The 27,853-nt window shown below is 47.3% G+C and overlaps 1 protein-coding gene across 8 annotated transcripts in view; it reads right to left on the bottom strand.

Annotated features, from left to right (window-relative positions):
* Window positions 1-19,527: 19,527 nt before the first annotated feature.
* The window catches only part of LOC140399238 (SH2 domain-containing protein 3C-like), a 204,665-nt gene continuing 196,339 nt past the window's right edge, over window positions 19,528-27,853 (bottom strand). For all 8 annotated transcript variants that reach the window (XM_072488645.1, XM_072488647.1, XM_072488649.1 and 5 more), the window contains 3 exons: window positions 26,836-26,947; window positions 25,250-25,456; window positions 19,528-23,092 (listed from right to left, as the gene is read on the bottom strand). In XM_072488645.1, the coding sequence (XP_072344746.1) occupies window positions 22,917-23,092; window positions 25,250-25,456; window positions 26,836-26,947 (495 nt within the window). In that variant the 3' untranslated portion in view covers window positions 19,528-22,916. The remainder of the gene's footprint in view (window positions 23,093-25,249; window positions 25,457-26,835; window positions 26,948-27,853) is intronic.

Here is a 27,853-nt window from a genome sequence, read left to right as displayed (position 1 = left end):
GCGCAGCACCTCCCAGAGGTACTCCCACTCTACTTGGTCAATGGCCTTCTAAACGTCCATAACTGCCACTATCTCCGCCTCTCCCTCCTCCGATGGCATCATTATCACGTTTAAGAGCCGCCGCACATTGGTGTTTAGTTGCCTGCCCTTTACAAAACCCGTCTGGTCCTCGTGGATTACCCCCGGGACACAGTCCTCGATCCTCGTGGCCAGCACTTTTGCCAGCAACTTTGCATCCACATTGAGGAGCGAGATCGGCCTGTACGATCCACATTGCAGTGGGTTCTTGTCCCGCTTTAGGATCAAAGAAATTGTCGCTTCCGACATTGTCGGGGGCAGGGTCCCCTCCTCTCTTGCCTCATTAAAGGTCCTCACCAGTAGCGGGGCCAACAGGTCTGTGTACTTCCTGTAGAGCTCCACCGGGAATCCGTCCGGTCCCGGGGCCTTCCCCGCCTGCATGCTCCCCAAACCCTTGCTCAGCTCCTCCAACCCAATTGGTGCCCCCAAACCAGCCACCTCTTGCTCCTCCACCCTCGGGAATCTCAGCTGCTCTAGGAATTGTCTCATCCCCCGCTGGGGGCTGAGATCTGTACAGCTCTTCATAAAAGGCCTTGAATACCTCGTTCATTTTCGTCGCACTCCGAACCATGGCTCCCCTTCCATCTTTGACTCCCCCTATTTCCCTCGCTGCCATCTTCTTACGGAGCTGGTGTGCCAGCATCCGTCTAGCCTTTTCCCCATACTCGTAGGTCGCCCCCTGTGCTTTCCTCCACTGTGCCTCCGCCTTCCCTGTGGTCAACAGGTCAAACTCCGTCTGGAGCCGTCGTCTTTCCCCAAGTAATCTTTCCTCCGGGGCCTCTGCGTATCTCCTGTCCAGTCTCAAAATCTCCCCCACTAACCTCTCCCTTTCCATACACTCTGTCTTCTCCCTATGAGCCCTAATGGAAATTAGCTCTCCCCTGATCACCGCCTTCAACGCCTCCCATACCACCCCCACCCGCACTTCCCCTTTGTCGTTGGCCTCCAAGTACCTTTCGATACACCCCCTCACCTTCCCACACACCACCTCGTCCGCCAGCAGCCCCACATCCAGCCGCCACAACGGGCGTTGGTCCCTCTCCTCTCCCAGCTCCAGTTCCACCCAGTGTGGGGCATGGTCCGAAACGGCTATAGCCGAATACTCCGACCCCTCCACCCTCGGGATGAGCCCCTACCCAGAACAAAGAAATCTATCCGGGAGTAGGCTTTGTGTACATGGGAGAAGAAAGAAAATTCCTTGGCCTGCGGCCTTGCAAACCGCCATGGGTCCTCTCCCCCCATCTGATCCATAAACCCCTAAGTACTTTGGCCGCCGCCGGCCTCTTTCCAGTCCTTGATTTGGAGCGGTCTAGTGCTGGATCCAACACTGTATTGAAGTCCCCTCCCATTATCAGGCCTCCTATCTCCAGGTCCGGAATGCGTCCCAACATGCGCTTCATGAATCCTGCATCATCCCAGTTCGGGGCGTATACGTTTACCAACACCACCCACATCCCTTGCAGCCTACTGCTCACCATTACATATCGACCTCCATTATCCACAACGATAGTCTTGGCCTCAAATGACACCCGCTTTCCCACCAATATTGCCACCCCTCTATTCTTCGCGTCCAGTCCCGAGTGGAGTACCTGTCCTACCCATCCCTTTCTTAGCCTGACCTGGTCCGCCACCTTCAGGTGTGTCTCTTGGAGCATGGCCACGTCCGCCTTCAGTCCCTTTAAGTGCGCGAACACTCGAGCCCTCTTCACCGGCCCATTCAGGCCCCTCACATTCCACGTTATCAGCCGGATTGGAGGGGCTCACCCTCCCCCCCAACGCCCCACGCCCCGCCGACTAGCCATCTCCTTTTCTGGGCCAGTCCCGTGTCCACGCCTCCCTCACCCTCCAGTCCCCCAGAGGGGGGATCCCCGTCCCGACCACCTCTTCTGTGTCCCATTCCCTTTCGGCCAGTGCAGCAGCAACCCTTTTTCTCCCCCCCCCTCCCCTCCCCCCGCTAGACCCCTGTCTAGCTTTTTTGCTCCCCCCATGTCACTCCCGTAAGTCAGCTGACGCCTGCTGACCCCGGCTTCCCCCGCTGTCCCATTGACCTCCCCGCATGGGAGTCTCCCAATCCATATGCATTCCTTCGTTCCCCTTCCCGCCTTTCTTCCCGCGCGCGGCAATACATAGAACATAGAACATAGAAAATACAGCACAGAACAGGCCCTTCGGCCCACGATGTTGTGCCGAACCTTTGTCCTAGATTAATCATAGATTATCATTGAATTTACAGTGCAGAAGGAGGCCATTCGGCCCTTTGAGTCTGCACCGGCTCTTGGAAAGAGCACCATACCCAAACTCAACACCTCCACCCAACACCAAGGGCAATTTGGACATTAAGGGCAATTTATCATTGGCCAATTCACCTAACCCGCACATCTTTGGACTGTGGGAGGAAACCGGAGCACCCGGAGGAAACCCACGCAGACACGGGGAGGACGTGCAGACTCCGCACAGACAATGACCCAAGCCGGAATCGAACCTGGGACCATGGAGCTGTGAAGCAATTGTGCTATCCACAATGCTACCGTGCTGCCCTTAAGAACAAATAAATCTACACTATATCATTTTACCGTCACCCATGTACCTATCCAATAGCTGCTTGAAGGTCCCTAATGTTTCCGACTCAACTACTTCCACAGGCAGTGCATTCCATGCCCCCACTACTCTCTGGGTAAAGAACCTACCTCTGATATCCCTCCTATATCTTCCACCTTTCACCTTAAATTTATGTCCCCTTGTAATGGTGTGTTCCACCCGGGGAAAAAGTCTCTGACTGTCTACTCTATCTATTCCCCTGATCATCTTATAAACCTCTATCAAGTCGCCCCTCATCCTTCTCCGCTCTAATGAGAAAAGGCCTAGCACCCTCAACCTTTCCTCGTAAGACCTACTCTCCATTCCAGGCAACATCCTGGTAAATCTTCTTTGCACCTTTTCCAGAGCTTCCACATCCTTCCTAAAATGAGGCGACCAGAACTGTACACAGTACTCCAAATGTGGCCTTACCAAAGTTTTGTACAGCTGCATCATCACCTCACGGCTCTTAAATTCAATCCCTCTGTTAATGAACGCGAGCACACCATAGGCCTTCTTCACAGCTCTATCCACTTGAGTGGCAACTTTCAAAGATGTATGAACATAGACCCCAAGATCTCTCTGCTCCTCCACATTGCCAAGAACTCTACCGTTAACCCTATATTCCGCATTCATATTTGTCCTTCCAAAATGGACAACCTCACACTTTTCAGGGTTAAACTCCATCTGCCACTTCTCAGCCCAGCTCTGCATCCTATCTATGTCTCTTTGCAGCCGACAACAGCCCTCCTTACTATCCACAACTCCACCAATCTTCGTATCGTCTGCAAATTTACTGACCCACCCTTCAACTCCCTCATCCAAGTCATTAATGAAAATCACAAACAGCAGAGGACCCAGAACTGATCCCTGCGGTACGCCACTGGTAACTGGGATCCAGGCTGAATATTTGCCATCCACCACCACTCTCTGACTTCTATCGGTTAGCCAGTTCGTTATCCAACTGGCCAAATTTCCCACTATCCCATGCCTCCTTACTTTCTGCATAAGCCTACCATGGGGAACTTTATCAAATGCCTTACTAAAATCCATGTACACTACATCCACTGCTTTACCTTCATCCACATGCTTGGTCACCTCCTCAAAGAATTCAATAAGATTTGTAAGGCAAGACCTACCCCTCACAAATCCGTGCTGACTATCCCTAATCAAGCAGTGTCTTTCCAGATGCTCAGAAATCCTATCCTTCAGTACCCTTTCCATTACTTTGCCTACCACCGAAGTAAGACTAACTGGCCTGTAATTCCCAGGGTTATCCCTAGTTCCTTTTTTGAACAGGGGCACGACATTCGCCACTCTCCAATCCCCTGGTACCACCCCTGTTGACAGTGAGGACGAAAAGATCATTGCCAACGGCTCTGCAATTTCATCTCTTGCTTCCCATAGAATCCTTGGATATATCCCGTCAGGCCCGGGGGACTTGTCTATCCTCAAGTTTTTCAAAATGCCCAACACATCTTCCTTCCTGACAAGTATTTCCTCGAGCTTACCGATCTGTTTCACACTGTCCTCTCCAACAATATCGCCCCTCTCATTTGTAAATACAGAAGAAAAGTACTCGTTCAAGACCTCTCCTATCTCTTCAGACTCAATACACAATCTCCCGCTACTGTCCTTGATCGGACCTACCCTCGCTCTAGTCATTCTCATATTTCTCACATATGTGTAAAAGGCCTTGGGGTTTTCCTTGATCCTACCCGCCAAAGATTGTTCATGCCCTCTCTTAGCTCTCCTAATCCCTTTCTTCAGTTCCCTCCTGGCTATCTTGTATCCCTCCAATACCCTGTCTGAACCTTGTTTCCTCAGCCTTACATAAGTCACCTTTTTCCTCTTAACAAGACATTCAACCTCTCTTGTCAACCATGGTTCCCTCACTCGACCATCTCTTCCCTGCCTGACAGGGACATACATATCAAGGGCACGTAGCACCTGTTCCTTGAACAAGTTCCACATTTCACTTGTGTCCTTCCCTGCCAGCCTATGTTCCCAACTTATGCACTTCAATTCTTGTCTGACAACATCGTATTTACCCTTCCCCCAATTGTAAACCTTGCCCTGTTGCACGTACCTATCCCTCTCCATTACTAAAGTGAAAGTCACAGAATTGTGGTCACTATCTCCAAAATGCTCCCCCACTAACAAATCTATCACTTGCCCTGGTTCATTACCCAGTACTAAATCCAATATTGCCCCTCCTCTGGTCGGACAATCTACATACTGTGTTAGAAAAGCTTCCTGGACACACTGCACAAACACCACCCCATCCAAACTATTTGATCTAAAGAGTTTCCACTCAATATTTGGGAAGTTAAAGTCGCCCATGACTACTACCCTATGACTTCTGCACCTTTCCAAAATCTGTTTCCCAATCTGTTCCTCCACATCTCTGCTACTATTGGGGGGCCTATAGAAAACTCCTAACAAGGTGACTGCTCCTTTCCTATTTCTGACTTCAACCCATACTACCTCAATAGGGTGATACTCCTCGAACTGCCTTTCTGCAGCTGTTATACTATCTCTAATTAATAATGCCACCCCCCACCTCTTTTACCACCCTCCCTAATCTTATTGAAACATCTATAACCAGGGACCTCCAACAACCATTTCTGCCCCTCTTCTATCCAAGTTTCCGTGATGGCCACCACATCGTAGTCCCAAGTACCGATCCATGCCTTAAGTTCACCCACCTTATTCCTGATGCTTCTTGCGTTGAAGTATACACACTTCAACCCATCTCCGTGCCTGCAAATACTCTCCTTTGTCAGTGTTCCCTTCCCCACTGCCTCATTACATGCTTTGGCGTCCTGAATATCGGCTACCTTAGTTGCTGGACTACAAATCCGGTTCCCATTCCCCTGCCAAATTAGTTTAAACCCTCCCGAAGAGTACTAGCAAACCTCCCTCCCAGGATATTGGTGCCCCTCTGGTTCAGATGCAACCCGTCCTGCTTGTACAGGTCCCACCTTCCCCAGAATGCGCTCCAATTATCCAAATACCTGAAGCCCTCCCTCCTACACCATTCCTGCAGCCACGTGTTCAACTGCACTCTCTCCCTATTCCTAGCCTCGCTATCACGTGGCACCGGCAACAAACCAGAGATGACAACTCTGTCTGTCCTGGCTTTCAACTTCCAGCCTAACTCCCTAAACTTGTTTATTACCTCCACACCCCTTTTCCTACCTATGTCGTTGGTACCAATGTGCACCACGACTTCTGGCTGCTCCCCCTCCCCCTTAAGGATCCTGAAGACACGATCCGAGACATCCCTGGCCCTGGCACCCGGGAGGCAACATACCTTCCGGGAGTCTCGCTCGCGACCACAGAATCTCCTATCTATTCCCCTAACCATTGAATCTCCTACAACTATTGCTTTTCTATTCTCCCCCCTTCCCTTCTGAGCCCCAGAGCCAGACTCCGTGCCAGAGACCTGACCGCTAGGGCCTTCCCCCGGTAGGTCAACCCCCCCCAACAGCATCCAAAACGGTATACTTGTTTTGAAGGGGAACGGCCACGAGGGATCCCTGCACTGTCTGCCTGTTTGTTTTTTTCCCCCTGACTGTAACCCAGCTATTCTTGTCCTGTACCTTGGGTGTGGTTACCTCCCTGTAACTCTTCTCAATCACCCCCTCTGCCTCCCGGATGATCCGAAGTTCATCCAGCTTCAGCTCCAGTTCCCTAACACGGTCTTTGAGGAGCTGAAGTTGGGTGCACTTCCCGCAGGTATAGTCAGTGGGGACACCGGTGGTATCCCTCACCACCCACATCCTACAGGAGGAGCATGTAACTGGCCTAGCCTCCATCCCCTCTTACCTTAAAGAATATAGCTGCTGTGTGGACTAACTAGATCTCCGCCCTCCGACTCTGCTCCCAGTCAGCTACACTTCCTGTAAACTCCTGGCTCTCTTCGCACTCTTTGCGGAAATGTCGGAAACAAAATGAAAGGAGCACCTTACTCCCTCCTCACCTAACTCCCTTGGTCACCAAACTCTCACTATCGCACTCAAAAAGCACCAAATTCAGCACTCCCTCGGTCACCAAACTCTCACTATCGCACTCAAAAAGCACCAAATTCAGCACTCCCTCGGTCACCAAACTCTCACTATCGCACTCAAAAAGCACCAAATTCAGCACTCAGTGCAAACAAAGTCTGCACTGTAGGGGATCACTTTTATACTGTGAATCTAGCCTCTGAAAAACTGGCCTAATCCAATTAACTAATTAACAAGCTCCAGCTGCAAGTGCCTAGAAGTAGAAGCCTGTTTAAAGCTGATTGAAAATTCACCTTCTTCTAAACCAAACAGCAACTTTTAAGTTAATTAACTAAATAAAAGAAAGACTAAACTTTAGATAAAAATGAAGCCTTATACTCCCTCGGTCACCAAACTCTCACTATCGCACTCAAAAAGCACCAAATTCAGCACTCAGTGCAAAAAAATACACCCCGCGCTTTCCAAAGCCCGCTCCGCCCCCTCTGGCGCAGCTCCTGTTGCGGCCTTGTCTCTCTCCCCCAGCCCATGTAACATTTCCTGCGCGTGATTGACCCCCTATATACAACAACCATCACACATCAAGCCTCAAACATCCCCCCTACCCTCATAAACCCTCAGTTAGAGTCCAACTTTTCGGCTTGTACAAAGGTCCACGCCTCTTCAGGCGTTTCGAAGTAATAGTGTTGACCCTTGTATGTGACCCACAGTCGCGCTGGCTGCAGCATTCCGAATTTCACTTCTTTCCGGTACAACGCCGCTTTGGCCCTGTTGAAACCCGCTCTCCGCTTTGCAACCTCCGTGCTCCAGTCCGGGTATATTCGGATCTCTGCATTGTCCCACTTACTGCTCCGTTCCTTCTTGGCCCATCTCAGGACCCACTCTCTGTCCGTGAACCAGTGGAACCTCACCACCATCACCCTTGGCGGCTCATTTGCCTGGGGCTTCTTCGCCAGCACCCGATGTGCCCCGTCCAACTCCAGCAGCCTCGAAGGAGCCTTCGTGCCCATCATCGCCTCGAGCATCGTGCTCGCGTATGCCTCGGCATCAGCCCCCTCCACTCCCTCAGGGAGACCCAGGATTCGCAGATTCTTTCTCCTCGACCTGTTCTCCAGGTCTTCAAGTCTTCCCGCCCACCTCTTGTGTAGCGCCTCGTTCTGCTCCACTCTCACCGCCAGGCCCACGAGCTCGTCCTCGTTCTGACTGACTCTTTTCTGTACCTCCTGGATCTTAGCTTCGTGGACCTTCTGGGTGATCCCGAGTCCTTCAATTGCCGAAAGCATAGGCGCCAACATCTCCTTGCGCATCTCCTCGCGCTGCTCCTCGAAGCAGCGCTTGATGAACTCCTGCAGCTCCCCTTTGTCCCTGGCCGCTGCCATTTTGTTTTCTTTCCCTCGCTTCTCCCGTTGCTCCAGTGCTGCTCCTTTGGCCGTTACACTTCTGGTCCGTTTAAAAAGTCTATGGAAACTCCTGAAAAAGGTCTGAGAGTCAGTTCCAGACGGGAGCTGCCGAATGCGCGACCTACTCCTCCATGGCCGCCACCGGAAGCCTGTTCCCTGCTTCTTCAATGGCCCTGGTAGATCTTTTCACAGTTGTTCCCTCTGCTGCTAGAATTCACCTTTGATAGAGTCAGCACAGATTGCAGCTTTAAGCTTGCCCTTCCCCCGCCTGCATGCTGGAAGAGGCTTTTGTCTAAACCTGCAGCCAAAGCCAAATCTTTTACTGTTTCTGCTGGGTCTGGTAGCCAAAAGACATAACATTCCTGGGGGACACTGTCAGGGGAATGCTGCAGTCTTCTTGCCAAACCGGGAAATGTCAAACAAATGCCGTGGGGCCCTGTAAAAGAGCCCAAAAGTCCGTTCCAAGCGGGAGCTACCGAATATGCGACCTAGCTCTGCATAGCCGCACCCGGAAGTCCATCCCTATTGTCCACAGTTGATGATACCCCATCAAGCAATCATCGCTCCTCCTAGGGCGGGCTCAAGTGCCCTGTCAACATGTCATCACCTAGACCATTGGACGCTGAGACCCTGCCTCTCGAGACTCCATTGGCAGAAGGTCAAGGGCGTGGAAAAGGAGGTGGGTGGCGACGGGGATAAAAATAGGCATTTCGGACATCTAGGACGCGAAGATTCGAAGAGGAGACTCGAGACGGGGGTTGGCGACATAGAGCAGACCACACCAGGTAGGAAGCAAGCAAGCAAGGAAGAAACAGCCAGCGACAATCACCTTCGCAAAGAGGAACCAGAGGAACTCGGAGATCAGATCTACAGCTTACCAAACCACCTTTGTGGGTGGTATAGTCGAATCCTGGGTGTTTCTTGTATATATAGTGGGTAATTTACGGGTTAACTATATTTAATAAAGTGTGTTGCATTATATATGTGTCCGTACTTCGTTCTCCTCATAAATAAAGATACCTGGGTAAACTTTGATTAAAATTCTGGTTGAAGTATCTGAATTGGACAGATACAACATTACCCTCTGTTTTTCTCTCCTTCGCCTTCCAATTTATGGGGCAGACATTGACAGATTGGTGCCTGGAAGCAAACTTGACAGGCAATCCGAGTTAGCAATGCTGCCTCTTCAATGCAAACCTTCCTTTAATGATTTTACCACAAACTAGCACTGCCAGAAGAACTGACAGATGTAGTGACTGCACCTGTCACAACAATGTATCTTGTGATAATCTACCTAGCTTCTCCCAATCAGCTACAGTTAACGCAACTCATTTTGTGACATTAGATTTCATTTATTTAAAGCACTCTTTTTCTCTTTATCTTGCCCTCTGTCATCTTTCAAGTGCCGTGTTCCATCATTCGCTGTGGTAGTCAGGCCAATCTAACTCTCAGGCTTCTCTCAGTGCCGCTTTGATATTGCTGTATTTGCTTGCTACAACTGCAATCAAGTTAGGAAGATCACTCTCGCCCTCTCTGACTTTCCTCGTCTCTCCCGAAAGCAGCTATCTGTTATTCAGCATTCTGCTTCCCCAGTGACATGACCAATACTAGGAGCACATCATATGGGGAATGACATACAAACCATGGCATGTGTTGTATTGGGAAAGGGTGAGATAGGGGTAAAAGACAATTCAGGTCTCTTTCCATTGTCACTTTATAGCAGTGTACTTCTAAATCAATCCTGCTGTGAAACCATGAGGTTAGCTCCTGCTTACTTAAAAAGGGTCACTGCAAAACTACATTTGTAGCAGAGGTATAAGGTGGCACCGTGGTCATGTCATTGGACTCAACTGGCCATGTCAGCAGGCTAATGCTCTGGGTTCAAATCTCACCACTGCAGCTGGTTATTCATTATTCAATGAATAATTCTGGAATTAAAAGCTAGTCTCTGCTATAGTGACCATGAAACTTTGGTCAATTGTTGTAAAAAACTATCTGCTTCACTAAAGTCCTTTAGGGAAGGAAATCTGTGTTCTTTATCTGGGATGACCTATACGTGACTCCAGACCCACAGCAAGGTTGACTGTCAAGTGCTACAATGTCTTTTCTTTAAAAAAAAGAATAAACACGGACGGACCACCCAGCATTAGCTAGGCACCAGAAACTGGAATAGTGTGAACAGTTTTGGTCCCCCTTTCTAAGGAAAGATATACTTACATTAGAGGCAGTCCAGAGAAGCTTCACTCAGTTGATCCTAGGTTTGGAGGGATTTTTTTTATGAGGAGAGTTTAGTCTGTACTCATTGGAGTTTAGAAGAATGAGACACGGCCTTATTGAGACATAAAGGATTCTCAGGGAGCTTGACAGGGTAGATGCTGAGAAGTTGTTTCCCCTTGGGGGAGGGTTTAGGACCAGAGCACAAAATCTCAGAGTAAGGGGGTCACCCATTTAAGACTGAGATGAGGAGGAATTTCTTCTCTGAGGGTAGGGAATCCATGGAATTCTTAACTGCACAGAGTTGTAGAGTCTGCGTGATTAAATATTCAATGCTGAGATAGACAGATCAGTAAGGGAATCCAGGGTTATAGGGGTATGGCGTGAAAGTGGATTTGAGAATTATCATATCAGATCAGTCATGATGTCATTGAATGGCGGAGCAGATTAATGGGCCAAATAATCTACTGCTCCTACATCTTATGGAAATGACAATACACCCATCCCCACCAACCATGCAAAGTCCTCTTTATTAAATCTGGGTATTGTGCGAAAATTGGGAGTGCTTTCCCACAGACTGGTCAAGCAACAGCCTGACATAGTCATACTCATCAAACTAGACATTACAGGCAGTGTCGCAGACATCACCATCCCAGGGCATGGCCACACCCACCAGAAGTGGCAGCACAGTGGTATACAGTCAGGAGGGCATAACCCTCGGAGTCCTCCACATTTCATGACATCTGGTCAAACATGGGCAAGGAGGGCAGCATGGTGGTGCAGTAGTTAACACTGCTGCCTCATGGCGCCGAGGTCCCAGGTTTGCTCTGGGTCACTGTCCATGTGCAGTTTGCACATTCTCCCCGTGTTTGCGTGGGTTTCGCCCCCTCAACCCAAAAATGTGCAGACTGGGTGGATTGGCCACATTAAATTGCCCCTTAATTGGATAAAATGAATTGGGTACTCTAAATTTATATTTAAAAAAACAAGGAAAAGGAAACCTCCTGCTCGTTATCACTGTTAGGAATGTGGAAAATTAACAAGATTAACAGTGAATTTGAGATTAAAATAAAATAACAGAGAAGTAACAAGACTGGGAGGCATTTGGAGGAATAATGAGATACGATTAGCCCAGTAACAAGATTAGCAGTTCAGAGACATTGAGGTCCAAATGGCCATATCAGAAGTGTTTACCAGAGATCAGTGGGGGCTATACAAGTAACTTCTAGTGGCAAGGGATTTGAGAGGAAGGCAACAGAACCCACAGGGGGCAATATCAAAGAGACTGAACAACATAACTGCTAGCACTCATTGGGGAGGAAGGCTAGTTTTCCATCCAACAGTCAGGCCGCTTCCATCTAATATTTAGAGCCACGGCATATTATAGATATTCTCCTCTTAAAATACGTAGTTTTGAGCCTTTGCTGAACCAGGAAGAGGCGTTTTGCCAGACGTGGTCACCTAAGCGGTATTGTGTGATAATTATTAACTGGATTTGACCTATAGAGTTACCAAAAATTGGATGTTGCTTGAGAAAAGGAGTGTCTTAATGGGTTTAGGGAACGTGGGTTCATTTTGGGAAAAAGAGGTAACTTCAGATAAAATGGTTGTTTAGTTATTCATATACTTAAATGTCATAGTAGTGTATATTAGTCTTTTGTGTGATTTTTCGATCATAAATATTCTTTATTAATTCTTGACACAAGGACTGGACTGGTTCCTCATTATTCCAAACAAAAATACACCATTAAGAGCCTGTGTTTCAAGTTACACTTCATGATTTTGAGACACTCACACGTATAACATCATTGGGGTCCTTAACACCTTGGATTTTCCTCTTCCTAGACCAAGGATGCTGAGGCCAATTATAGAACTCAACCAACACCTAGGTGCTAATTAACTAACTCAACATCAACCAGGATTGTACCTAGGAACTTCCGGCTCTATATGGCTCAATTAGATGGAAATAGAAACTCTTCTATTGAATCACATAATATCGGGGAAATATACGGCTCAAATTGCATTCAGTACAAGTCTGTCATTCCAGATGCCAATGAACATCTGTAATTCAGCTGTGCAAAGTCTAACTCAGAACAAAACTATTTTGTTAATTAAAATGATTATGTATTATACATAACAAATACAAGACGTCAATGTGCATAGGTTTAGTATGGAATTTCCAAAACTCCCCACGTGTGCCCTACAACCTGGTGAATCCACCTCATGATACAATCACATCAGGAAGATTCTAAGTTCAGCTGTAGGTCTGTGCTGAGGTGTCCTGCAATCAGCCTCAATGCTGTTAAGAGGAAAGAACCAGCCAGGTTCCCAATCCTGATTAGCATTGAGTGAATGCTGGAAAATGCGCTTGTGAGATCAAACTATGACACTCAACCACCTCTACCACTGCCTCAAGCCCCCCACCCAACCAGCCAGCCAGCCCAGCTGGCCTGTCAATTCACAAGCTCAGAGCATACATGAAGAATCGGGTCACACTTGTACGAGGGGCAGCCTGGTGCAGGTGTGGAGGGGAGTTTGGGGGCGGGGAATGCAGTCAGCTTCTGTGGGAACCCAGCAATGACAAATCTTGGAAAATCAAATCATCATTCATAAGTGCATTATCAATTAGAATAGACCACATTTTAGTTATTTTAAAGTTCACTTATTTTTTTCCCACTCCTTTGCTTTAATTTACTATAAGGATTTGTTCACATTTATCTTGGAAGTTGGAGTTTCTCCTGACATTCATTACCAAGTGTTTGGCATCAATAATTGCATTTACTTTTAAACTTCTGTTAATGTTATTTTCCAATGGTTACCCAAAATATTTAGACTGAAAAAACCCTTAATGAGTGCCCACTGACCATTAAATAAGATCATGGCTGAATCTTCTGCATCATCTCCACTTTTGCCCCTATTTCCATATCCCTTTATTCCCTTAGTGTCCATGAATTGGTCACTCTCGGTCTTGAATGTACTCAGTGACAGAACTTCCACACACTCTGGGGTAGAGAATTCCAAACATTCACAACCCTCTCAGAGAGGGAATCTCTCCTCTCAGTCCTAAATGGACAGCCAATTGTTGTGAGATTTTAGGCACCATGGTCCCTGCCCTCTTGCTAAAAAGGCAGGAGGAAGCCTGTGCAGGGGAAGAACAGCTGCTCTAGTCATTTAACATTCAATTGGCCATTAATTTGGGGAATTTCCACCCCACATGGACAGAAAATCTCATGTCAGACAGCCGCTAGCTATAGTATAAAGGGTTATTGTTAAATATGTAAATAAATAGTCTACATCATGTCATATCACATGACAACAGAGCATGGAGAGAGAGTGAGTTCTATGTCGAGCTTCATTTTGAGTATGTATCGTCATTGTAGGTATATTCAATAAAATGTAGTTTCCAGCCTTGCCTCCAGCAGTACCTGTAAGTCCAGCCCCACAATACCATAAGATACAGAATTAGGCCATTTGGCTCATCAAGTCTGGTCTGCCATTCGATCATGGCTCATATGTTCCTCATCCCCATTCTCCTGCCTTCTCCCCATAATCCCTGATCCCCTTAATAATCAAAAAATCCCCTTATTAATCAAGAACACCAGATTTCTGCTTGTGGTGCTACCTACAGCACCTCAAGGTTCCGCAGGGCTACAGACCAAGAGCTGGAAGGTGGAATTATACAAAATAGTTATTTCTTAGAACATAAGAACCAGGAGCAGGATTTGACAATTTAGACTCTTGAGCTTGTTCCACCGTTCAATACGGTCATGGCTGATCTCATCCTGGCCTCTCCACTGTCCTGCCCATTTCCCGTAACCCTTCAATCTATTACTGATTAAAAATCTGTCCAGCTCCTCCTTAAATTTACTCACTGTCCCAGTATCCACCGCACTCTAGGGTAGTGAATTCAGAGATTTATGATCCTTTGGGAGAAATAGGTCTAGATTCTCCGATTTTGAGGCTCTGTCCGGAGGAAGTCTCTGCTTTTTGAAGGAAATGTTGTCGTCGCCCCGCACTGATACTCCGACCGGTGAGGGGCTTGCAACCGTGCCACGTGAAACGCACGGCCTTGCCAATATAAATGCCTGGAGAATTGCTGGGTCAGTGGCCGTGCATGTGCACGGCAACGACCTGCAGCGGTCACGCTGTACAAAATAACGCCGGGCGTGACCCAACCTGCCAGATAGTGCCCCCCTAGACACCCCCAAGCCACCCCATCCCTCGGCAAAGATCCCCCCGGCCAGCAGCATGGCCCCCACCCACCCCCGGGACTGTGGCGGCCCTCGACACAGTACGCAGCCGCCACACGGCTTCACGAAAACTGAGAGCACACATGTCCCGCGCCATCGGGAACTCAGCCCATCGGGGACGGAGCATCGGGACCGGGTCTTCAGTTAACGTCCTGAGACCGTCCCATCAGCGTGCGGTGTACTCCTCAATGACTCCGTTTTGGAGGGGGAGGAGCATCCGAAAACAGGTGCGCCCCCAATTCGGTCGTAAACAGGGATTCTCCACCCAATCGGCGATTACGATATCGGCGTCGGGCAATGGAGAACCCTGCCCATAGTTTCTCCTCATCATGTTTTAAATTTGCTACAGCTTGGCTTGAGACTATGACCTTTCGTTCTAGAATGCCCCACAAGAAGAAACATCTGTTTTCACGTCTACTTTATCCATACCTTTAATCTTCTTATATACCTCAATTTGATCTCTCCTTATTGTTCTAAACTCTTGAGAGTATAGGCCTAAACTGCTCAATCTCTCTTCATAAGACAAACCCATTACCACATCTAAGATCCACACGTTAATGATAGACTAGCCAATCAGAGTCTGGCAGCTCTTGATGTGCCAGTATTGCCAGCAGGAATGATGGTTACAGCCAGTGCTGCACTTGGGCAATAAGGAGGAGAGCTGCTCTGATTGGAGCTTTGTAAGTATTTGGAGGTTCAGCGAGGGAGGCTCAGGGTCTAGGTTTGAGAGGAGAGGCTATGGAGAAGGGGTGTGTGCAGGCCCATGCCAATAACTAGACCATGCAGAGAAATCTTCGGACTTGAATCATAGAATCCCTACATTGCAGAAGGAGGCCTTTTGGCCCATCAAATGAGCACTCTATTCATACCCACTCCCCCATATTCCCGTACCTTAACCTGCACATCCCTGGACACTAAGGGACAATTCATGGCCAATCCACCCATGCTGACACGGGGAGAACGTACAAGCTCCACACAGACAGTGGCCCAAGCTGGAATTGAACCCGGGTACTTGGCACTGTGAGGCAGCAGTGCTAACCAACGTGCCGCCCCGGGCTAGACACTTGGTGTGGGCCTTTCCCGCTGCTGGTTAAATGCGGGTAGTGGCGGGATATGGTGTTAATGGGCATTAAACTGCCCAGGCAAGGCCCTGGGTGAGCCCACTGGTAGGCTGCTGCCTCATGTCACCCCTGTTGCTGGTATCATTTCAAGGGTGGGGGGGTAGATGGTGGGCAGACTGTCTGCTGGATTTAACATGCTTCCCCCACCCCCAGCCTTCAAACCCTTTGGCAGGAGAACATTAAATCTAATTCTTTGAACCCAAGTTCTTGATTCTCCAGCCAGATAAACAGCTGTTCATCACCACAGAAAAGCCATTGGTTTGGAGACCAGAAAAGCCATTGGTTTGGAAGCTAGTGATAGCTTCCCATCTGTGTAATTCGAAGGATATCCGAATGGTTTATTGAAGGTGTACGTGGCTGGAGCCATAACATTCAATCATCAACAATCAAGGTTGGGCAACTGGCTGCCTCACTGCGCCGAGGACTCGGGTTCGATCCCGGCCCCGGGTCACTGTCTGTGTGGGGTTTGCACATTCTCCCCATGTCTGCGTGGGTCTCGCCCCCACAACACAAAAAGATGTGCAGGGTAGGTGAAATGACCACGCTAAATTGCCTCTTAATTGGTAAAAAAAAGAATTGGGTACTCTGAATCTGTAAAAAAAAAAGGTTGGGCAACCATTCTAAACTTAAGAGAAATTCTGTGGATGGTTCTTGTTCAAATGTAATTATGAAGATATGTTTGTTTAATGTCTACTGTATCTGTATAACCTCAAGCTGTTGAGATTGTATTTTATGGGAGATTTTTGCTGGGGGAGTCATTGTCAGGTTTCCAGCCACCAGCCAGGGAAGTGTTACTGACTTTGTCCTGCCCTGTGGAATGAAGTTGTGATATGTTCTCCAACACAAAAAGTGAAATTATGATTTAATGTCAATATTTAGAGAGAATGTGAGTGGTGTGATTATTACTTTATATACCCAGCTGAGTAGCGAGATTAATGCTTCACTTTTATACACTTTACTGTTCGCTCATCACTCTTAAGTGATTGGAACCACTTGTGGTTCAGAGCCTTAGTCTTAGTTTGGTAAGAGTAGAGGCAGAAAGAATAATCAGTTTGTGGTACTTGATGTATTTCAGTAACTCAATGTATAGAGAAAGACCTTACTGTTGTGGCTCTTTCTATCATTCACTTAGATTTGGGTAAGTTAGGATAACTGACGGGTGATTCTGGGACAGAGCAAAAACTCCAAAACTCTCCGGCATGCTTGCCTTCATTGGCCGGGGCATTGAGTATAAGAATTGGCAAGTCATGTTGCAGCTGTATAGTACCTTTGTTAGGCCACACTTGGATAATAGTGTTTACTTCTGGTCGCCACACTACCAGAAGGATATGGACGCTTTAGAGAGGGTGCAGAAGAGATTTACCAGGATGTTGCCTGGTATGGAGGCCATAAGCTATGAGGAGAGGTTGAATAAACTTGGTTTGTTCCCACTGGAACGACGGAGGTTGAGGGGCGACCTGATAGAGGTCTACAAAATTATGAGGGGCATAGACAGAGTGGCCAATCAGAGGCTTTTTCCCAGGGTAGAGGGGTCAATTACTAGGGGGGCATATGTTTAACGTGCGAGGGGCAAGGTTTTTTACACAGAGGGTAGTGGGTGCTTGGAACTCGCTGCTGGAGGAGGTGGTGGAAGCAGGGACGATAGTGACATTTAAGGGGCATCTTGACAAATACATGAATAGGATGGGAATAGAGGATATGGACCCAGGAAGTTTAGAAGATTTTAGTTTAGACGGGCAGCTTGGAGGGCCGAAGGGCCTGTTCCTGTGCTGTACTTTTCTTTGTTCTTTGTTCTGCACCTCTAAGCTGGGGTGGGGTGGGGATGGACAGGGAAAATCAACAACGAATTCCACTCATTCACAGTTTCCAGTTATCTCTATTGGAAAAGGTGCACGTGTTAGCTGAGGGCAGCATCAAGCTTGAGCTCAGTTAAGATGCCCCTCCGTCCCCTCTTGATCAGCCTACCATCAGTTCACACTTCAAGCAAGGTAGTTTGGCGAGGTCCCTAAAGGTGGCCAGTTCTCATGCAGCCATAATCTCAGCATTAGTCACCAACTTCACGAAAATGACGGGGAAGAGGATCATAATCGGTGTTTGTATTTATAGGTTTCGAAATTTGTACGACATCTGAATATGTGACACCGGATCCTGCTTCAGCACGTTCTCACCAGCTCTCGGGGGAGCTGACTGTTTATTTGATTGAGCAATGATGCCAGTATTGAAGTATTTTTAAGTTTGTGTTTTTGGTTTAGAAGCACATTGAAACCATATGTGGCACATTCCAGCTCTCCCACTCATCAGAATGCTGTGAGTCAGGTCTTGAAACTAGGCTGCTGTGTATTTTGGACAATACAATGTAATTCTTATATTGGGCTGGATTCTCCGGTCTCCCAGCCATGTGTTTCTCTCTTCCCGCCGTTTGTCAATGGGATTTCCCATTGAAGCCACTCCATCCCACTGGGAATCCAGCGGGCACTGCAATGCCATCAGGAAAAGAGAATCTGGCCATTGTCTAGTTAACAATCTACTCTGGAAATGACAGGATGGCTGAATATAAAATGTGTGACTTGCATCAAATGCTCGATCTGAATGCTCAGTCACAGATTAATTTTATATTAACTTTTTTAGGGGCAGCACGGTGGCGCAGTGGTAGCACTGCAGCCTCAAGGCGCCGAGGTCCCAGGTTCGATCCCGGCTCTGGGTCACTGTCTGTGTGGAGTTTGCACATTCTCCCTGTGTTTGCGTGGGTTTCGCCCCCACAACCCAAAGATGTGCAGGGTAGGTGGATTGGCCACGCTAAATTGCCCCTTAATTGGAAATAAATGAATTGGGTACTCTAAATTTTTAAAAAAGAAAAAATTATTTTAACTTTTTTAATCAAATACTTAAATTGCAGTATCAAATTCCTCTGTTTCCACCATTCTGCCCAAGTCTGCTCCAATTGGGACCAAAATTGCCCATCTCAGAGAGTGGCCACAGATATGACAGTGTGGAAAATGGACATGTCACATTGGTTTGTAAGGTGATGGAGGCCTGGTGAATGACTGGAGGTTATTGGAGCAAAATAAGGGAAGTTTCACTCTGAAGCTGACCTGTGCTCCACGGGACCTGCGAGCACCCGATCCTGATGCTCGACTCCTCGGGTGGAAGCTCTGTACCTTCGCACTAACATCCGTCACTTTGATTAACACAAACAGATATATTTCAAAGTGTCTGCAGACTCCCAGTTAGGTGAAGCTACCCCAATCCTCAAACATTGTCAACACGTTAAAGATTAGTGTACTCTGGGCCTACATAGCCTTTGAATTCCATAACCAGAGCTTCCAGTCTGCAATGTGTTTGATGCTCTGCCAGATAACTCCAAGAAAGAGAGATGTATTAAAAGCAGTTCCACACAGCGACATGGCGCAGTTTATGTTGGAAGGTTAGTAAAGACTGTGACATTGATCAAAAGTGACAGCAGACATATATATTTAAAGGGAAAAGAATACTCTGTTAAATTGCCATATGATTGTAATTGTTCAAAGATACCTGTGCTCTTTCCACAATCGGTCCATATTAGCGAGCCTTTTTAAAAATGTCTCCTTTTCTGAAGGTTGTGCCTCACGCCGGGGTACAACTTCCACAGGAACTCTCTGGTCCCTTTCCACTTTGCCTCAATTGACCGTACTAAATTCATCAGGTTAAACGGGTATTGTTCCCAAAGTGTTCTGTGCTTTGAGATCAACTAACGCAGCACAGGCCATATCCAATATGGTTCAGACCACACTAGGTGGTGCAGTTGACCCACTGGAACATTGCAAGAGCTTTAATGACTTTTTAAAGAATATCTTATTTACGCATCTAAACTGTAAGCCATAAATTTTTCCTCAGATTTCAGTGCTTGTAATGTTTCTTTTTTCAACTTTTAATTCACATGTACATTAAAAAAATTATTTCATTTGCACCATTGAATTCCAGAAATCACACACAATGACTTGTTTTAGCTGACACAGATCTATTAATACATTCATCAACATCCAGGATTATACTCTACAACAAACAGAGCTTTGTTTTTTAATGCGAGGACATAGAATTCATATATACATCTCTCTGTATTTACACTGTGCCATAATTGTAAAGCAGAAGAAGAGAACACTGAAGGATTTTGTGGTCCAATGCCGAATGAGCTAAAAGACTAGAATACCACATTGTTAGGACTCTTGACGGCACACAAGGTACACTCGTGCCCTGGGAATTGCAGGATTGTTGCTGAAGGTCTGTTATTTAGCACTATCGTTTAGTTAAATTTTGTATTGTTGTGATTTTGCCACATTATATTATAACACTCTCCTTGATAAGTGCCCAGGTGAAGAACATTCTATTTTTATTTTGGTGTATGGGAATTGGAAAGTGTTTTAATTTCGACAGCAGCTGTCTCAGAAACTAAATCGGGTTGTGCACTCCAAAAGCCCAGCCCTGGAAAAACAGTAATAGTTATTGTAATGGAGACGAGTACTTAGGGTTGACATGCAGCTTTTCGGTTTTTGCTTTAGGATATACTGCATGTTTCCTCATATGCTTGTGTACAGAGTCAATGTATTCAAGTGGACCTATAATACAATGGGTGCAATGTTCCAATAATTGCACAGATCAGGGAAGAAAAGTTGTGTATATCTCCACTAGTTTCACAGCTGCCTTTTCTAGCCAGATCAAACAGTACTCAGTGCAATTTCACCATGCTGGCAAGGATTACACAGCCTAAACTCACCAGCAAAGCCGGGCTTCTGAAATTGGGGCACTATTTATAAAGTGAGGTTAAAGGCCCCCCCCCCAACCTGGATATCAGGGGTGGGATTCTCCGTTGGCCGATGCCGGAATCGGGAAATGCAATTGGGCGGAGAATCGGATTTGACACCGAAATTTCACGCCAAATCGCAATTCTCCAGCGCCTCGACAGTGGCGTCAATGCGTTCCACTCCACACCTACAGTAAACACTGTTGGCATATCATTCGCAGGCCCGTCCGGTATTCTCCGGGCCCTCCACGATGCTCCATCCCTACTGGGGTGAAATCCCGACGGCGAGGTTCACTTGTGCTTTTAAAAATCGTGAAACAGGCGGCCGTGGCTGCCGAAGGAGAAAGAGAGAGGGAATATGTCCAGCATCACCATAGTTTACTGAGAGTTGTGCAGCTAGCCGGGGGCTTCTGTCAGGACCGGGGAAGTAGCGGGGGATTGGCCAGGAGGTGGGTGGACGGGCACGGAACACCACTGCCGCAGCCGGCAAGGCAGCCATGCATCTGCGCACGCCGCTGACTGCCCACACTGAACTTAAGGCCACAGGTCGTAAGGGTGTACCCCTAGGTGTCTCTGGCCACAGCCAACCCATCAGCGGGATGGGTGCTTTCTAACGCAACCAGTGCCACCTTGTTGGCTGGGATGAGTGAAGTGTGTATATGTGGCAGCAGCCTGTCAGCGTCCCAAGAACGGAGTATCCCACCGCAGGACTCCAGCAGACAAGAGGAACACTCCCAACTCTCCCAGCACAGAGGACCAACCTTCGCCCCCAACACTCAATGGTTGGATCACCCCTTTCCCCACACCACGTGAACCTGATTACATCGCCAACAAGTGGGGGGGGGGGCAACTCATCTGATATTGTACATTGGTTTTTAAATACAGAAAATTGACTATAGAAATATGAGTGAACTAAACACTTAAGAGTCATAGAGGTCTGCAGCACAGAAAAAGTTATTCGGCCTATCGCATTTGCACCAATCAAAAACAACCGCTATGTATTCTAATCCCATTTACTGCTGACAGTCTCACTGTTCTTCAGCGAGTGATAGTTTGATTTACAGGAATGTTGCAGAGATTGAAGGAAAGGTTAATGATATTCCCTACCAGTATTCCCCGGGACCAAAGAAGAACCCTCTCACACACTATGCACCTTAGCTGCATTGGCATCTGCTTATCGTGATATTGATGTACTTCTCGGTCAACCAGCCACAAGGCACGTTGTTCAATGGTGAATCATCCATCCCACCCATATAGTAGTGAAGATGTATTTACACGAGGTGGCTCTCTGGGCATGCTGCTTTACACCAATGTTACCTTCCAGCGGGGAAATAAAACTTTACTGTACAATAACTTTACATTGACAGTTAGACATTGCCACTTAAAGGGTAACAATCCAAACGGAAACTCACTAATTTCCCCCTTTATCTCACTCAATTGAAGTACTGATCTATAATTTTTTTACGATTTCTTTGATTTTTCGAGATACTCAGTGCTGAGATATCTCCGATTTTGCTGGGGTGTTTCCTTCGACTTTTACATTAGGCATTTTTCTACATAAAAGGTGATAATTCAATACAGATTGTTGTCCATTGGGCCTGTTTTTGGTTTGTCTTTTTAAAGAAAGTGCTAATCACCCTGGCTCTAGTCGCCTTTTAATTAGAATTAATTATTGCTGCTGACAGGAGCTTTATTTCACCCTCAATGTTCTTCCCTCCTCAAGGCATTTGCTGGAGTGCAGTTCCAGAGGGGCCAGCTGGCCACAATTGTATGAATGTCATTCATGTACAAGTATAGAAGGTTTATGCAGAATCATATTGACACAGACAGAGGTTATGTAGCCCATTGACTCATTGTTACTCTTTGTAGAGCCACCCAATCAGTCCCATTCCCCATCTCTATCCCATGGCCCTTCAAGTTCATTTCTTACAACTGACCATTGTCGAGTCCAATCTTATCTGCGGATGCACTTTCCAGGAAGGATCACTGGATAACAATTCCAGCTGATGTTTGTTGCCTAAGCCCTCAGTAAGGATCGCTGATACTTTTTGACGTCCCTCATTGCTCACCTGGCTGAGGTGAGCTCACTCAACACAGATCAATGATCGGGCGATGGATTTTTCTCTTCTGTACAGCTTGGTACATAGTGGATGATGACTTTATCAACTGGCACTAGGCATTTTTCAAAACTTCTTGAGCTCGAAAGAATCAGAAATATTTACAATAAGCCAATAAAAAGCTAACAGCTATTTGGAATCCGCGCTCTCCACTCCCATGTCTTTCTGTTTCTTTGTGATTCTGTGCAGACAGGCACTTATGAATCACATGTAGCATTAACAATAGTGCTCTGTCAATCAAACACTTGAGGTTTTTTAAACAATAGAAGCAAAAAATAATACAAAACTAGGAAGTTCCTGTTCAGTGATTGTTCCCTTTAACCAAACTTGTACTATTTTTTAAGTATCATTGTGATTTTTTTTTTTCCCTCCAAGCTACAATTCACTGTGACGAACTGGAGGCTCCAGCTTGTTTGAAAGTGCACTTAGGACCTTGTCAAATTTTTCATATCGCTCGACTTGTTTGCCTTCAGCTCCTCGGCTCCCCCAGAGCAACCGCATCTGGAACTCGGTCTTGAAGATTTCAAGAACTTGTTCGTTTTCCTGAAATCCTGAGGAGGGAAGCAAATAAAGTATCACACCTTCAAACTTTCTTTGAAAAAAATATTTTGTTCAGCAACGTGAGGAATGCCACAAACATCTTAGCCCTGAAATTACTATGCAATATTCCTACCTTTTGTTCCTATTGTAGGCTCTAAGCACTCAACTCAGCTATTCCTAGATTGTAAATGAGGAACCATTCTTTTGGCCAGCAAGTTGAGATCCGAAATTCTCCGGAAACGGTGCGATGTCCGCCGACTGGCGCCCAAAACGGCGCAAATCAGACGGGCATCGCGCCGCCTCAAAGGTGCGGAATGCTCCGCTTCTTTAAGGGCTGAGCCCCAACCTTTGAGGGGCTAGGTCGGCGCCGGACGAATTTCCGCCCCGCCAGCTGGCGGAAAAGGCCTTTGGTGCCCCGCCAGCTGGCGCGGAAATGACATCTCCGGGCGGCGCATGCGCGGAAGCGTCAGCGGCTGCTGACAGCTTCCCACGCATGCGCAGTGGAGGGAGTCTCTTCCGCCTCCGCCATGGTGGAGACCGTGGCGGAGGCGGAAGGGAAAGAGTGCCCCCACGGCACAGGCCCGCCCGCGGATCGGTGGGCCCCGATCGCGGGCCAGGCCACCGTGGGGGCACCCCCCGGGGCCAGATCGCCCTGCGCCCCCCCCAGGACCCCGGAGCCCGCCCGCGCCGCCTTGTCCCGACGGTAAGGTAGGTGGTTTAATTTACGCCGGCGGGACAGGCATTTTAGCGGCGGGACTTCGGCCCATCTGGGCCGGAGAATCGCGCGGGGGGGCCCGCCAACCGGCGCGGCGCGATTCCCGCCCCTGTCGAATCCCCGGTGCCGGAGACTTCGGCAACCGGCGGGGGCAGGATTCACGCCAGCCCCCGGCGATTCTCCGACCCGGCGGGGGGTCGGAGAATTTCGCCCCTGGAATGCACTGCTTAAAGAGTGGTGGTAGCCCATTCTATAATGACTTTCAAAATTGAATTATAGAAATACTTGGAAGGAGAAAAATTTGCAGGACTATTGGGGAAAAGGCAAGGTATTGGGAATAATCACATAACCGCCACTGGTACAATGCCAAATTGGTCTTTCTGTGCTGTGTCATTTGGTGCTATAAGATGTGGGGTAAAAACTCCCTGTGCCCAACCTAAACATACCATATTCTACTGCCCCTGTGTAATACTTCCATTTCCTGCATCAGCCACCCATGTAGCCTTCCTGAATGAGATTGATCTTTGCAGCAATTTGTGCTGAATTACATGCACTCTGTATTGTCGACTTGTCCCCCAAGAACAATGAGCTTCAACATCAGCATTCAACCCATCTGTCTGGACTGAATCCAACCCAATGTACCAGAGGAGAAAGGACAGGGTACTGACAATGTACTAATAGCACTTACAGAATTGTAATAACACACAAATTCTCTTCGTTTTAAGCCTCCCTACACCTTGCAGCAGTCCCCAAACCAATGCCTAGAAAACAACTTACTGCAGGGCCTCACAATTTTGCTTTGTAAGCAACTGGTAAGATGGATAGACAGCTGACCCATTGATGGAGGTTTCTTTCCTTACCTATAGCACTGTATCAGTGTATCTGCTCTTGCTGCCCCTGCTGAGTGCACAAGTACACCACCAGAGTATATTCTCAGGAGAGACTATCCACATTCTCCTATACCATGATGCAGTTGCCTGTCCTTTCATTTTCTCTTTAGAACAAGAGATAATCAATGGAAAGTCCTGTGTACACGCCATTGCAATGAGGTCTTTGAACTGGTGCCGAATGTGGTACATAGAGAAAAAGAGAGGTCTCCGTTTCAATCCTGCTCTGTACCATATCAGCTGACCTCAACCAGGCTCTCAGTGGACGGCTTCAGTATCTCTGGATTAAGGTGGGGAAGTTCAGCTCGCGTTCCGTTAGCGCCTCCTGCTGGAGTATTGCAGTGATCAAGCCTGTTAATTTCAAACCTTCCTCATGGAAAATGAGTTTGGCACCGTGGGGAATGGAGGGAGGTGGAGAGGGTGGGAAGGATCTGCGCCCATGAAACTACCCCAACATGATTCCTTGCCATCTGAAAAGGCAGAGAATTGGGAAGTGGGGAAATGAATGAAATATAAGTGTTTAATCAGGTAACAAGTAGAAGGTGAGAAGAGTTCTCCCTATTTACCTTGCAGTTTCAGTTCAGCGTTTGTTCTGTACAGGCCTCCATGATGTGCAATCATCCTTGCAGCCTCCAGATGTGACATAACTACCTCTACACCACTTTCACTGATCTCCCATGCCTCCAGGTTGTCAGCATTCACCACGTTACGTTCAAGTAGAGTGATGAGGGGAACCACATGAGGAAAGGCCGTGTTGGTCAGCGGAGAAACCTCTGAAAGGTAGAGTGTTTGTTTTAAAGTGAGAAGATTGTGAAGAACAGATTGAGAATATCCATTGCTTTCATAAACCAGCTGCTCAACCGTCAGGATCTCTTACCCACTTCTGAGGGAATATCCTGCCTAAATACCGAAAGATGTATCCTCTCTGCATTCCTCAGTAGAAAATGAACTATGGTGTCCTATCGTGCATTTGATCCTCCTCCCACCCCTATCCTCTCATTCTCTCACTCTGAGCCACTTCCCCAGTTGACTGTCTATGTGGCTCATTTGGGGAAGTTTCCTCCTATGATAATCAGAGAGTCATACAGTACAGAGGAGGCCCCTTCAGCCCATCGAGGCCGCCCTGACAAAACTACGCTAAATCTATACTAATCCCACTTTCTGGCACTTGGCCCATATCTTTGAATGTTGTGACATTTCAAGTGTTCACCCATGTACTTTTTAAAGGTTGTGAGGTTTCCTACCTCTACTACCCTCCCAGGTAGAGAATCCCATACTCCCATCACCTTCCGGGTGAAAATATTTTGCCTCCAATCCCATCTAAACCACCTGCCCCCTTGTTATTGACCTTTCATCTCCCTTGTTCTTGTTAAGGTACATTCAATCAGTTATGAAGCAATTAAGGACAGTAACCTGTCCCTCAGGAGTTGCCGGCCCAATCAGTAGACTGGCAGCACACCAGTGCCACTGCTAACGGTGGCCATTGCTAAGGCTGCAGCTGCAGAGAGAGGGCATCGCAATGGCCCAGCAGCCTCAATGATAGGTGGAGTTGCGAGCCAGGCAGCCAGAACCTGGTGATTGATTGGAGGTGCGGATCTAGGAGTGCACGGGAGTCCCCAGGAACTGAAGATTGATCTCCAGAACACGACTGAAAGCGCTAACCAAGAGAAAATTCATAGGGGTGTGAAGACATGGCGTGTGAGGGAAAAAGCTGTTTGGGGCAATTGGAGGCAGGAAGTTATTCGAGGAAACATCTGGGAATGCCAGCTTTCCTGCTGCTGACAAAATTGCATGGAGGCAGGAAGACACCTGGCAACTCCCCCCAGGGCCTTTCTGTGCCATTTTGTCAGCCTACCCGCCACTCTAAAGGGCCTGGAAAATCCTGACTAGAATTTCAGCGTCAGTAGATATTGGATCCATTTCAGTCCACGCACGGTCATAATCTCAGCCCAGGATTATCAGGTGAGGCACTAAACAGCATTTAGGCCCACTAATAGAAACTGATTAAAGCCACAGAAAGGCATTTGATAAAACTTGGGGACATATTATTACTGTAACGCAAGATATTTCTCCCCCTTACTCCCTCTTTCCCCCAGAAATGGAGGAAAGCCAAAAAGAAGAATTTGTGCAGGGTGGATAAAGGGCCAATTACCTCTTCCTTCATTCATATTCTTCATGAAGGGCTTCAGTTTCTTCTCGTAGAGAATCGCTCCCTCCGTGTGTCGTTGTCGAAGAGCCATCCATGTCTGCTCGAGCCTTGAAATCTACAAAATGGGAGGGAGAAAACCAAGGTAAATAGGAACTGCAACTGGGGGTAACAGGGATTAAATCAAAACGAATGGTGCCAGCAGGTGGCAACCTGTAACCAAACTGCAATATTAATCTTTATACTGATTCCTTGTGTCAGGGAGGCGGGTGATTAAACACGGGCTGCTTTTATTATTCCCCGGATTGGATTCTTTGCTGAAGTAACTGAATGGATTGATGAAGGTAGTGCCGTGGATATTGCATAGAAGTTCCAAAAGACATTTGACAAAGCAGCACATAAGACTTATTCATAAAATAGAAGCACGTGATATTAAAGGGAGGATGGAAGCTTGAGTATGGAATTGGCTTTGGGATAGGAGGCACATAGTACTGGTGTACTGATGTTTGTTTAATTGGAGGCCAGTAGGCCGTGCAGTCACCCAGGGATTGATACTCGGACTATTGCATTCCTTGTTGTAAATAAATTATTTGGACTTGCGCATTGTGATTACAGTTTAAAAGTTTGCAAACGATTTATAAGTTGTGAATATGATGCACACAATAGGAAGCGACTTCAAAGAGAGACTGGTGAAATGGGCAGATATGTGACAGATGCAATTTAATGGGATTAAGTGTGTTGTGATGCACTTTCATATAAGCATTGTAATCTGAATGGTACTATTTTGAAAGGGTGCAAGAATAGGGGAATCTACGGATGCTTATTCACAAATTCTTGAAGATGGCAGAGTAAAGTGATAAGGTGGTAATAAAGCATATGGAGACTTGGCTTTGTAACTAGGGGCCTCGAATACAAAAGCAATGAAGTCATGGTAAACCGTTACAAATCACTGGTTATGCCTCAACTGGAATAGTGTGTACAATTCTGGACACCATACTTTCGAAAGGATGAAAAGGCCCTTGAG

The sequence above is a fragment of the Scyliorhinus torazame genome, chromosome 22 (assembly GCF_047496885.1).
Source record: "Scyliorhinus torazame isolate Kashiwa2021f chromosome 22, sScyTor2.1, whole genome shotgun sequence".
NCBI classification, from domain to species: domain Eukaryota; kingdom Metazoa; phylum Chordata; class Chondrichthyes; order Carcharhiniformes; family Scyliorhinidae; genus Scyliorhinus; species Scyliorhinus torazame.
Note: the sequence above shows the minus strand (reverse complement) of the source record. Positions and strands in the feature narration are given on the sequence as shown.